The 13,009-nt window shown below is 42.8% G+C and overlaps 1 protein-coding gene across 1 annotated transcript; it reads right to left on the minus strand.

The window, feature by feature from the left end:
• Positions 1-267: 267 nt before the first annotated feature.
• Positions 268-7,700, minus strand: LOC124288834. The gene is made up of 3 exons (XM_046725387.1): positions 6,954-7,700; positions 4,484-4,660; positions 268-1,380 (listed from the first exon to the last, which is right to left on the minus strand). Exons 1-3 carry the CDS (start codon positions 7,147-7,149, stop codon positions 1,181-1,183), a joined length of 573 nt encoding a protein of 190 aa, XP_046581343.1. The 5' UTR covers positions 7,150-7,700; the 3' UTR covers positions 268-1,180.
• Positions 7,701-13,009: the final 5,309 nt, after the last annotated feature.

The following is a 13,009-nucleotide window of genomic DNA, read 5'->3' on the forward strand; positions in this document are numbered from 1 at the left end:
CTTTGGTCGTGCCAGACCCTACCTGTTTCATTCCAACTACGTACATCAACCCCATCCATTGTATAAACATCAACCTGGCTTCCTATCAGTTGTATAAGCTCTAATTCAGTCCTTGTATGTTACCCTACTGGCTTCCTATCAATTTACTCAATCTCTCATACAAACGTTGTACATCAACCTCATCTATTGTATAAACAACTCATTCCCTATCTACTGTAACAACAACTCCTGTATATATTCTCTCAATTTGTTACTCATGTATCACGTGCTTGACAACGACATTAGAACCTATGTCGAAACGTCGCCTCCACAGAATAAAAGAAGTTGTATATCCATAATTAATGTCATTATTCTTCATGCCCGGATAGTATACATCGACAGCATATACATCCGGACCTTTGTTTATTGAACTGGCTCAGCTTGCTGTATGATGCTCTTTCTTAAAGCGTTGCGATTAACCTTTACGTTGACATAGGTATGCAAGTCTTGGTATCATTAAAATATTTCAATATCCGGTTGTATCGAAGTACGGATCACTCGATATTTTTCACGGTCTCAAGGAATTGGGGTTAATTAGTATCACTGTTTGTCCAACCAGCCAGAAGATATTGTAACCGAAAAATTAAGTTAGTAAACTCTACTAAGGCCTTGAAGGTTTTGCTAGGTCAGCACGGTTTGGTCCCAAACTCTTCAGCAGTGTTGTCGGAGAGGCAGGAGCGACACCTGAACACGTGCATTTGAACGAGTGAGTATGTTTTTACGCCGCTTTTAACAGTATTCCAGAAATGGGTTTCACACATTGCACTTGTGTGGGAATCGAACACGGGTCTTCGACGTGACGACCGGACGCTTTAATTACTAGGCTACCCACCGTCAGTTTAGTGAAGTTTGTAAACGAATAGGTGCAAGTGACCCATATACCCAACACCTATTCCGCTTGAGAGTAATATTTTTTTCTCATTAGCTAAGTATACATAACGACAAATAGAATTACTGCTCTATGATGACAAGCACGCACCGTGCCATTCAAGCTAACTGAAGTCACTATAGCAACGGGTCACCATGACAACAGACGGTTGTGAAAAAAAGCGACGCACTGTCCCATTCAAAACTGAATGGCATGACCATAGCAGCGGTCACCATGACAATGAATAAGCTATCCAACAACGCCAAGCCGATGTTAGAAAGATGTCTGCTCCATGACGTAAGTGGGGGTCCGGTCTAGGGTGTAGTCAGGGTCGTATCTACAGACGACTAGGGTAAAGACGCCACACGTGAAGAACAGCAGGCCCCCCAGAGCGGGGAGAGAGGCAGCCCACATCATGTCGGCTCTCTGGACCGTGGCGATGAAGACAAGGACGCCGACAGTAGCCATTAATCCTGAAACAAATGTACAGTCCGTTTGAAAAATACACGTGCATAGGTCATATGCTGATATAGAAACTAAAAATAATATATGACATGGTCTCTAGCAACCAATGTTTGTTGTTAGCGACTAACGGTATCGTGTGGTGGGGCTCGACGAATGTTTGACACATGTCATTGTATCCCAACTGCATAGATCATTGGATTGTCTGGACCAGACTAGATTATCTTACCTTCATGTAAAATACTTTAATTTCATTGGATCATTAGCCTACCGGCTCGGGTGCCACTGCTAAGAGGCGTACACCAGGCCGTATTACCCTCGAGAGAAGCATACAACTTATATTATTTACAGACCTCCGCCTTACAGCTAGGATATTTGTTAGTGACCCGTTAAACAAAAAACAAACCAACAAGATAATATGATATGACATATGATATGGTATGTGATATATATATGTGACGTGACGTGATATGATAGGCATTCTATCATACCCTCTTTATAAAAAAGAGAAACGCACAGGCGTTTTCAGCAGTTCATTTCGATATATTTTGACAACAATCATCATTAAGTCAAATCCTATGTTTGAATCCCGTTAATCATGTCGTGGTTGTTGTGTATTGCAACAAACGCATCACAAAATGTGTTTGAAACGTCCGTCATACAAAATGTGCGATACAAGAAAAGTGCATGCAGAAGAAGTTTTTCACGTACTTCACCTCAAAGCCAGGATTGAATGCTACTGGCCGAAATATCGCCATTGGACGTTTGGAAACAGGGTGTCCCAGTCTTCCGTTGCAAGACACTTCAACGTCCACCACAGCACCATTTCTCGATTATGGCATCGATATACCCGCTTCAGTTAGACCCAAGATCGTCCCAGAAGTGGAAGACCAAGAGTGACCACTCCTGCTCGGGACCGTTTCATCCGGGTGTTTCACATACGTCACCGATTTGCTGCAGCAATTTACACTGCAGGACAGGTGTCTGGTCTTCGAAGAATTTCCGACCAAACCATCAGAAATCGTCTGAGAGAAGTGGTAATTCGAGCATATCGACCAACAGTTGGACCAGCCCTAACACGACTACACCAACAACAACGTTTCCAATGTTCCAACAGGGTACGGGCATATGGAACCTGGGGAACTGGCGACGCGCTTGGTTTCAGCTTTGCATCGCGTTTCCTCCTGCAACGACGGGATGGGAGATAACGTGTCTATCCACGTCGACAGGAAAATTTTGCGCCGAACTGCGTTCAACATGTGGACAGATTTGGTGGAGACAGCGTCATGGTGTGGGCTGTTTATCCTACACGCATACATCAGAGCTAGTGGTGGTTCAAGGCAATCGTACAGCAAATATCAACAAAGACCAAATCCTGCGACCTCACCTCCTCAGGCTTTTTTAAACGCCAGAGGGAGCTGTTGCAACATAATAACGCTCGACCTCACACAGCTCGTGTAACAGGTGCCTATCTTGCCAATGCAAGTGTTCTTCCCTGGCCTTCCAAATCGCCTGATCTGAACCCGATCGAGCATCCATGGGACGAACTTGATCGACGCGTTCGTAAACACTTGCAGAATCTTCCAGTGCACTGCAGGAGGAAGGGCAAAGAATTCCCCAAGCAAAAATAAATCCGACGACTTGTGCAATTCCGTCCAAAGTGGTGTCGGGCAGTGACTGTTGCAAGGGGTGGTGTCACCTGGCCCAAATTTCTCAAAACAAATTTAAGTTAGTGTTTTTACTCAAATTTGAGAAAATGCATTTCCCAGAATGAACTGAAATCGATATTAAACACAAACTTAGCAGACAATTTGAGTTTGGTGGCTAGATTACTTAAGATGTTTGGGCTTATATATTTAACAAAATGCAGTTGAGTTAAAAATTCAGCTGTTTCAAATTGTTAAACTCAGTTTGAAATCTGAGTAAAAACTTAAGTTTGTTTCGAGAAATTGGGGCCTGAACGCCCCCTTGTGTCCACACATGTGCAGTGAGTGAACTGACTCAATGAGAACAATACATCTGTTCATCCGTGTGTCGAATTTCCCTCGTCTATGTTCAAGCTTAATCGACACTTAAATACATGTACATAATACATTTTCTTATTTTGGACCTGTGCGTTTCATTTTTTGAAGAGTTTACATTGTAAGGTGTAAAAACATGCGATAGATAATTGTTGTGGAGACTGACGTTTTGTAGTAACAGGTTACACGTCACATTTGCTGCCAATATGAACTAGTATTTGAATAGTCTGGTTATGGTTCAACGCAAACGACTACTTATGTTACTGGTCGAGCAAACAAAAGAACCTAGGATAATTTCCTATATAAGACAGGTATGGAATCCTGGAAGGGACATTGTCGCGTTGTCGCGTTGTCGCCCTCCCAAATACAAGCAAAATTAAACAACACGCGACACGCGACATCGCGACAATGCGACAAATAGGCGAAATGTCGCGATGTCGCGATGTCGCGTGTCGCGTGTCGCGTTTTGGTTTATTTTGCCTCACTGTACTTGTTTTTGACAACGCGACAATGCGACATAGCGACAATGTCCCTTCTAGGATTCCATAGACAGGAGATCTGAAATAACCTATTTTTGGCAGCATGTTTTGCATGTTTTTTCAAATCGTCAAGACTGAGAGTTGATTGATATTATTCATATCAGTACACGTTTTGTGTTTGAAGTGTAGATCAAACACCGAGTTGCTAAATCTGTACATAATATAATTTTTATCAATATTCAACTAAGTTCATGTGTTCAGAGGGCCTTTGGGTATCCCAGGGGTTAAAGCGTTCTGTTCGTCACGCGGGTTCGAATCCCCACATGGGTACAATGTGTGACGCCCTTTTCTGCTGTCCCCCGTTGTAGTGATGGTATTGATAAACGCGGCGTAAAGCCATACTCACTCACTCTGGTTTAGATTACATTTGGGGGGGCGGGGAAGCCTAGTTATTAAACCGTTCGCTCGTCACGCCAAAGACCCGGGTTAGATTCCCCACATTGTGCAATGTGTGAAGCCCATTTCTGGTGTGACCCGCCGCGATATTGCTGGAATAATGCTAAAAGCGGCGCAAAACTAAACTCACTCACTCACTTACATTTCGGTAGTCTTACCTGCAAACACAGACGTCGCGAAGAACATTCCTTGTGTCACGTGACGACTTTTCGACGTTTTATGCCGCATGGTGTTCATCAGCACGCCAAACACAAGGGAGACAACTCCGACTATCATGGCCAACGTTTCGAATGCACGTAGAACGTCCCATCTTTCTACTTCCGGTGTGCGATCAACTGAAGGTACAAAAAATAAACGAACATTGTACAAAACCCCAGGCTGCTTCACAGGACCAGTATAGGCATTAAAAAAACAAAAAAAACACAATCAGCATTTTTCACTAACCTTTGTGTATCTCAACACACATTTGGATATTACCTAGTTTGTTGTGATAGCCGAGAATATCCAGGTTAATTGTAGTCTTCAGCAACCCATGCTTGTCGTAAGGGACCGTTCATAATTGGCCAGAGGGGTAATGATGATTTCTATGAGGAAGCATGTACAATGTGAATGACCCCCACACCAACCACCCCTAACGTTTATGTACAAACTAAGTGAAAACCCACCGCCCAACCCAACCCCCAAGTCATGTACACAATCAATGTTACTGCCCCTAATACACATGACCTGACCCGTGAAGGTCCGGGTTAGAATACTGATCTTCAGTAACCCATGCTTGTTGTAAGAGGCGACTAACGGGATCGGGTGGTCAGGCTCGCTGACTTGGTTGACACATGTCATCGGTTCCCAATTGCGCAGATCAGATCGTTGATGGCTGGTTTGTTGGTCCAGACACGATTATTTACAGACCGCCGCCATATAGCTGGAATATTGCTAAGTGCGGCGTAAAACCAAACTCACTCACAAAATGACCTGTGTAAAAAGTTGATAACCCCTCCCTCCCCCCCAACACACACACACACACCTCGCCAGAACAAAATTAGTGCCCCCTTTAAAATAATCATCATCACACACGCCACTCCCCACCCCACCCCTAGCCACCTACCCATGAATTAAGAACGGTCCCTAAGAAGCCACTAATGGGATAGGGTGGTCAGATAGGGTGGACATACTGTTGATCACCGGATTGTCTAGTCCAGACTGAAATATTTACGTTCCGCTGTATTATTGCAAACAACATACAAACAAACACATCATCAAGAGTTGAGGACCGCCTCCGTGGTGTAGTGGTTAGAGCGTCCGACCGGAGAGCGGAAGGTCGCGAGTTCGATCCCCGAACGCGTCATACCAAAAGACGTTAAAATATGGTACTTGTTGGTCCCTGCCTGGCGCTCGTCATTATCGGATACCACAAGGACTGGTCGGCTCGGAGTCAGTATACTGTGGCTGAGTGGGGTATTCATGCTTCACTGCGGCATGGTATCTCAGTGGGCTAGCACTATAAAACCAGCTAGTACAAGCAGCCACACATACACATACACACGCATGCACGTCGTCATATGAGCGAAATATTCTCAAGCACGACGTTAAACCCAATTTCACCTCACCTCACCTCACAACCTCTGACATGCGATAGGTCGAGCACACCACATCAGCAAACAACTGTGTTTACAATTCAGTGAACAATTCTTATTGTTTTGATAAAAATATGAGCGTGGATACGCCTTCGGCTTTGACGTTCTGAATATTCTCCTTCCAGCGTTCGATATACATGTACATGTATGTCTTTGTGATCATTACCATTTGAGCGGAAGAAGCCGAGAGAGTCCGAATGTGATCATGAATTTCCGGTTATTTCCCCTACAGCTATGACGCACAAAATATTTGACAAGCCCTCCCCCCTTGTCATTGAAACTCTCGTGAAAACGGGTGCAAATGAACTGTGCACACACACCACTCCCCACCACCCCCTTTCTCAAAAAGATGTATCCGCCCCTGTTCGACCTGCTAAACGTACATAGAAATAACGGGATTCAATTGATAGATTATCGTAAATCGTCTATCGGAGGTCTGAACAGAACATCGACACTGAAGGGCCATACGAAAGGATATCGGACAATTTTGAGGCAAGGTTATATAAAGTTTGAACCCAAGCCTCCATAAATGCATACACTCAAATACACTTCAGAGTGAGCGAGTGAGTGAGTGAGTTTGTTTTTACGCCGCCAGTGTTCGTAGTAATGTTTTATTAGCATAACTGATTAACTGACCTAGGGCAATTATTTCTATTAAAAAAACATAAAATTGTACTTATTTTGATAATCTTCATCAGGCCTAATACATTACACGCGTATTAAATAAGTATGCCCTCGTGGTGTAAGCCATTTAATCACCCTCACTACGAACAAAACCCTTTGCAGAGAACTACCTTGTAAGGGTGATTAACCTATACTAATAATAATCTGATTGTTAGGCGCTTTGAGCAGGTCCCTCAGTGATGTAGAACTAGCGCTTTGTAAATATCCTTATAAGTATATTTCTTTCGCTACGTTTTGTATGTTCTAAGTACTCACACTCACTAACTCCCTTACTCACTCACTCACTCAGAAATGTGTTTTATTTTCTTACCGTGATCAATGTACCACAGATTCTGACATTCCTGAGGGGTACAAATCCTCGCGAACCACAGCCCGCTGTAGACACCTAGGGTATCGTTACCAATCCAGTACGGCACAAAGAAGCCGGTGACCAACAGGACATAGGCCACAAACGATCCTACTAGAAAAACCGGCAACGATTTGGACTCGATCTGATGTTTCTCCATTTTGTAAAACAATAACAGTTCTTTCTACGTTGACCTTGACCTTTAGATAAAGCACTGCACGTATTCTCAGTAAATTTTCACAAGTATCTTCAGTTGTTGGTGAAGGCTGTTGAATCAAATTACACTTGTGAGGAATGTACGCTGTATATTTATCAAAATAATGACGTAGTAACGTCAGCACGGTTCAGATCCGTAGGGGAAAAGGTCTGACCTTGACCTCGCTCAAGTATGAGCAACAAATGAAGCAATGTAGAGGTCACAGAACGACAAGAATCACACAAAATCCATACATCAACGAGAGTCCCACAAATCTGTGAAGTCTTCCGAGCGAGTTTTCAACTTTTATGTTAATCTGTGGCGAGGACGTGTTCCGATCCGAAAGGTATATGCACATTTGCTGAAATTATCCTCCGAAGGTACAACAACATGAACAACAACGACCTCCGTGTTACAGCCTGTTCCCAGTCAGTACAACACAAACGTGGTCATGGGATTGTGCAGGTAACTGTCGCTGTCGTTTATGTGGTTTATGCACGCACGTTGTCCGCGGGAAGAATCTGACAGCCGTGTTAAAGTAACTCAGCCGTGTCATTCTTCTCTTAAGAGAAAAGATGTGAATATTTGTGTGACGTTTAGCTGCAGGTTAGGTATGTCGCTAAACAGTGTCTGGGCGTCCGCGTCCGTCCTGGGGGCGCCCCATCACGTTAACCGGGCTTGGCCGCAATTGGGATGATATTGTTTAAGATCCGCGAAGATCCGGGTTAGAATTGACCCTCATTAACCGTTTCTTGTAAGAGTGGCTAACGGAATCGGATAGTCATACTCGCTGACTTGGTTGACACATGTCATTGTATCCCGATTGTGTAGAACGATGCTCATGCTATTGATCACTGGATTGTTTGGTCCAGACTCGACCGACATACCGACCGACCTACCTACCTCCACGCAGTCGGGGTACAGTGACAGAGCTTTCAGCCATGTCCCCGAGCCTATTGCCTCTTGCGACCTGCAAAGGATGCTAGTTTTTTGTTTACTATTTATTTCACTCAATTTTGTATTCTGACCGAATATCAATACATATGCAGCTCGTAAAGGCTACGGTGATCTGACAAATATCAGCCATTACATACAGATATTCACCATGTTTGTTCGTTGTTTGACGTCGCACTCAGCAATATTACAACTATAATATGTATAATAGTGTATGAAATAAGCCAAAAATCCAGCCAGACATCAGGGCTGGTAACTTCAAAATGTTACCAGCCCAAAATGGATTTAACCAGACCAAATATGGTGAATTTACTCAGATGTATGGAACATCTAAAATTCTACCCGACCATCGGGCTGGCTAGCTGTAAATTTAGACCGTCCGTCAGAAATCTAGACCGTCTCGGGCGGTCAGACAGGCCTTATTTCATACACTGGCTATATGTCTGGACCAGACAATCCAGTGAGCATGATCAGAAGAGATCTACGCAACTGGGATACGGTAACATATGTCGTCAGCGAGCCTGACCATCCGATCTCGTTAGTCGCCTCTTACGACAAGAATGACCAAAGCTTGCCATGATCTTCACGGGCAACGGATCAGTTTTAATCCGGAATGGTGTGCTCTTGTGCTAAAAGTTCGATCATTACGAGTGCTCTCCGCTTGATAAAACATTCAGTGAGTGAGTGAGTGAAGTCAGTGAGTGAGGTTTGATGCCACACTCAGCAATATTCCAGCTATATGGCGGCGGTCTGTAATTATTCAAGTCAAGACCAGACAACCTAGTGATCAACATCATGAGTATCGATTTACGCAATTGGGAACCGATGACATGTGGCAACCTAGTCAGCGACTGACCACTCGATCCCGTTTGTTACCTCTTACGACAAAAATGGGTTATTGAAATCAATTCTAACCCGGAGTGAGTGAGTGAGTGAGTGAGAGAAAGAAGTGTTTCGATGATAAGGCAATCAATGAAGGATCGAGTGAGTGAGTTAAGTTTTAAGCCGCGTTTCGCAATAATCCAGCAACATCAAGGCGGGGGACACAAATGGGTTTCATAAACTGTACCCATGTGGGGAATTGAACCATGTTCTTCATCGAGACGAACGGACGCTTGAACCATTAGACTACCCCACCACCCCCATGAAGGATCGAAGTCTTGGAACAGGGATTCAAACCCATGTGTACTGTATCATTATTTACTGAGCATAACTGCATAGTTTTAAGAATCACTAAAATCGGCGGGGTAGCCTAGTGGTTAAAGCGTTCGGTAGTCACGCCGTGGACACAGGTTCCATTCCCCACATGGGTACAACGTGTGAAGCCCATTTCTGGTGTCCCTCGTCGTGATATTGCAGAAATATTCCTAAAGGCGTCGTAAACCAAAACTCATTATAGAAGGGAAATTTAAAGTCAAATGATAATTATGACTGGAAGTAAATGAATGAGTGTGGTCTTACGCCTCTATTGCAGCAAAATCACGGCGGGGGTGGTGGTGGGGATGGTGTGCTGACTAGAAATGGCCTTCGCACATTGAATCCATTTGGGGATCGACCCCGGGTCTTTGACGTGATGAGCGAACGCATAATATGTGCAACGAAAATATAACGCATTAGTGATGAATCAGGATATAACGGTAAAATATAGCGTCGCATTTTTATCCATCCAGCCACTTCTGTGTTCTACGTCGGTGACAAATGTTCGTGTCTGTGTGTCAGGACAACAAGGTAGCTGTACATCACACGGCTGTGTTCACAGTCCCCTCCCTAACAAGACTTTAATCCGGGCCAACCTGTACAACAGAACTACGATACATCCCAGCCCTGGACTAGTATGCTTAGAGTGTGTGGAAGCTGCACTATGGCCAGGAGCAAGTTGCAAATTAAGCATACCGTACAGTGTTGAATATCCAGCTTTGTTTGTTGTTGTTTAAAGCTACACTCAACAATATTCAAGATATTTAGTGGCGGCCTGTAAATAATAAAATCTGGACCAGAAATTCCAGTGATCAATACCATGAGCATCTATCTACGCATTTGGGATACGATAACACGATAACACGGTCTGACCACCTGATCCCGACATTTGTTTCTAACGATAAGCAGTGGTTGCTTAAGACCAATTCTATAACCCAGATCTTAACGGGTTCCAGTTCCTTTGACTAAATCGTATTTATGCGGTGCTCCAGATAAACCACTGTTAAACCATCTTTGCACGAAGCACCAGTTCCAAAAATGCAAATGGACGTTCGCTTTGCTCTTCTGTAATTTTCTGATGCACTTGTCACTAAGATACATCGGCACGAAGGTTCAGAGTTCTCTCTATGATTCTATCATCTGTTCTGATTATCCATTGTGCATTTATTTATGTACAAAGTGTTGCAAGAAAAATGGCTGTATATTTCAGCTGAGATGGCCGTTAGGTATTTGGATAAAAAAATACACTGTTTACATCCAAAAACAATATTTGGAAAAAGATAATATTTTAGGGGGTACTTTTTCACCTAGCACCTACAGGATGCAGGTGGAGCAGACGATATCCTGTTTACTTTAGAGATGAAATCATGGCTGCTGTAAGAAGAGAATTTACCACCGCGTTGAAAGATTGTGATTTTTTTAAACAGAATGGAGAAAAAAATTGCAATATGGCAAAGATTTGGGGAATAAATGAATCCATTGTCTCTAGAGTCTGGAAGAAATTTCCTCACGGTTCAGTAGAAAACAAGGCTTGAAGTGGGAGGCCTAAATTGTCTGACCAGAGAAGTGATCGCCGACTTTGGTGCAAGGTAATCGTAGGCAGTCTTTGACAGATTTGACTCATGAATTAAATAATGTAACGATCAGTGTAATCTAAAATTCAAAGGAAGACTCCATTGCAATGGTTTTCGGGACTAACTAACCTTATATTTTAATTTTAAAGTTTTAAACAATCGTATTTCTATATATTATGTCGAGGTTTAGTCAGACTGTCATTAACTAGGAAGTCACAGACTTCCCGTTTGAAGAGGTCGTACAATGATTCATAATTCATCTGGCTCACTGGTTACACCTACGAAGGGCACATAAAATGTCCATCTCGGGCATAACATAAGTTTACATCCTAACAAGTAAAAAAGTAAAAAACAAATGAGTGCAAAACTATTTATGAATTAAAAAAGTTTATCCTTTTAATATTTTAATACAAAATATAGGTGTACTAGGCCTGTAAGTTAGATGGGGTGGGGTGGGGGGTAATTACCATTTAATTACTATTTAAAACTTTTTTGATTTTAGCAATTCTGTTTCAGCCTAATAACAATCAAATTCTGGTCTAAACCTTCAGTAAACTCCAAATATTGGTTCATAAATTGAAACCTCACTTGCCGTTTTAGCGAGCACAATGTGAGATAGAAAGAACATGTACGAGTTCGTTTTGTGTACGAATTTGCCGTTGATGGGGGAAAATACTGATTTCTCAACAACCAATGAATATCATTTGAAAACGTATCTATTCAATTGTTTTACAGAAATGATGTCATTATTACTTAAACCTCAAACTAATTTAAGATATGTAGATATACCAATCATGATCCGATGTAATGTATTTAAAAGATATTTTATAAAGAAGATAATACCGCATATTAGACAAAGTACATTTTGTTTTAGTAGGGAGGAGGTGGTCAGGGAGAAAGTGACCTGCCAACGAGGACTCACTCCTACCAACAGACGTTGACTTCGTCGGACCACATGACGGCCACTTTTTGTATACTGTCAATGGCAGGGTATTGCCAACTAAGGTTATTTCAGCCAAATCATTGCCACACAGAAATTACACTGATGGCGTCCCTGCCAACTGGCTATTTGCTAGCTCTGAGAATGGTTATGTTGACAGCAAGCTTTTTTGTGGAATGGTTCAGGAAGTTTGTTCGTTCCCAACTCGTCGGCTTCTAGATTCAAGATACTCTAATTTATCTTCAAGTTCTTTAACTTTGGTGTGTAACTCCACATTCTCTGTCTGAAGTCGGGCGAGTTGCTCGTGCATGTCCGACGCCATATTGTCAACTTTCGAATGCAACGATACGAAATTCTTGTCCATAGCACACCTTAGTTCACTGAACATTTTCTTCTTTGTATCACTGTTCGAATCATTCAAAACCTTGATCAACTTGCACTGATCCATATATACCAGTCTGCAAGGGTGGACTGACGGGTGAGAGGTCCTGGGATCATCTCCACCGACCCGCTCGTCACAAGCAGTGTGCTCAGAAGGAGCAGGAGGCGTAAACACACAGACACTGACTGACTGAGTTTGGTTTTACGCCGCTTTTAGCAATATTCCAGCAACATCACGGCGGGCTTCACACATTATGCCCATGTGGGGATTCGAACCCGGGTCTTCGGCGTGACGAGCCAACGCTTTAACCATTAGGCTACCCCACCGCCCCACAGACACTGAACTTTAATTGACTTGGAGACCGTGCAAACTTCGTTTGGAACCATTTGGTTGTATAAATGTACCAACGATAGACGCGAGATAGCTGAACGTATTTCTTCTAATGTAATATCTCTATTAAGCGTAGCCTTATCATATGAACCCGGGTTGAGATCTTCGACGATATCATCATTGCCGTCAGCATATCAATCGTTTATAGATTTGAAAAAATCATGAAATATTTCTAGTTTCGGGGTTTGGGAATTATCATCATTTACTTGAGAATTGACAACTTGAGAACTTCTTTCAGCGAGTATTTGAATTTATTACGTAGCATAGTGCTTGTTTCATGTTTCTGTTTTCTAACATGTTGTTTATGCAGTTTTTATACAACTGGCCATGATGGTGGTACATTGTGTAATTTACTTGATTACGAGTTTTCTTAAACCGGCGTTTCGA

Source organism: Haliotis rubra, unplaced genomic scaffold, assembly GCF_003918875.1.
Source record: "Haliotis rubra isolate DU_JTF1 unplaced genomic scaffold, ASM391887v1 Scf426, whole genome shotgun sequence".
In the NCBI taxonomy this organism is placed as follows: domain Eukaryota; kingdom Metazoa; phylum Mollusca; class Gastropoda; order Lepetellida; family Haliotidae; genus Haliotis; species Haliotis rubra.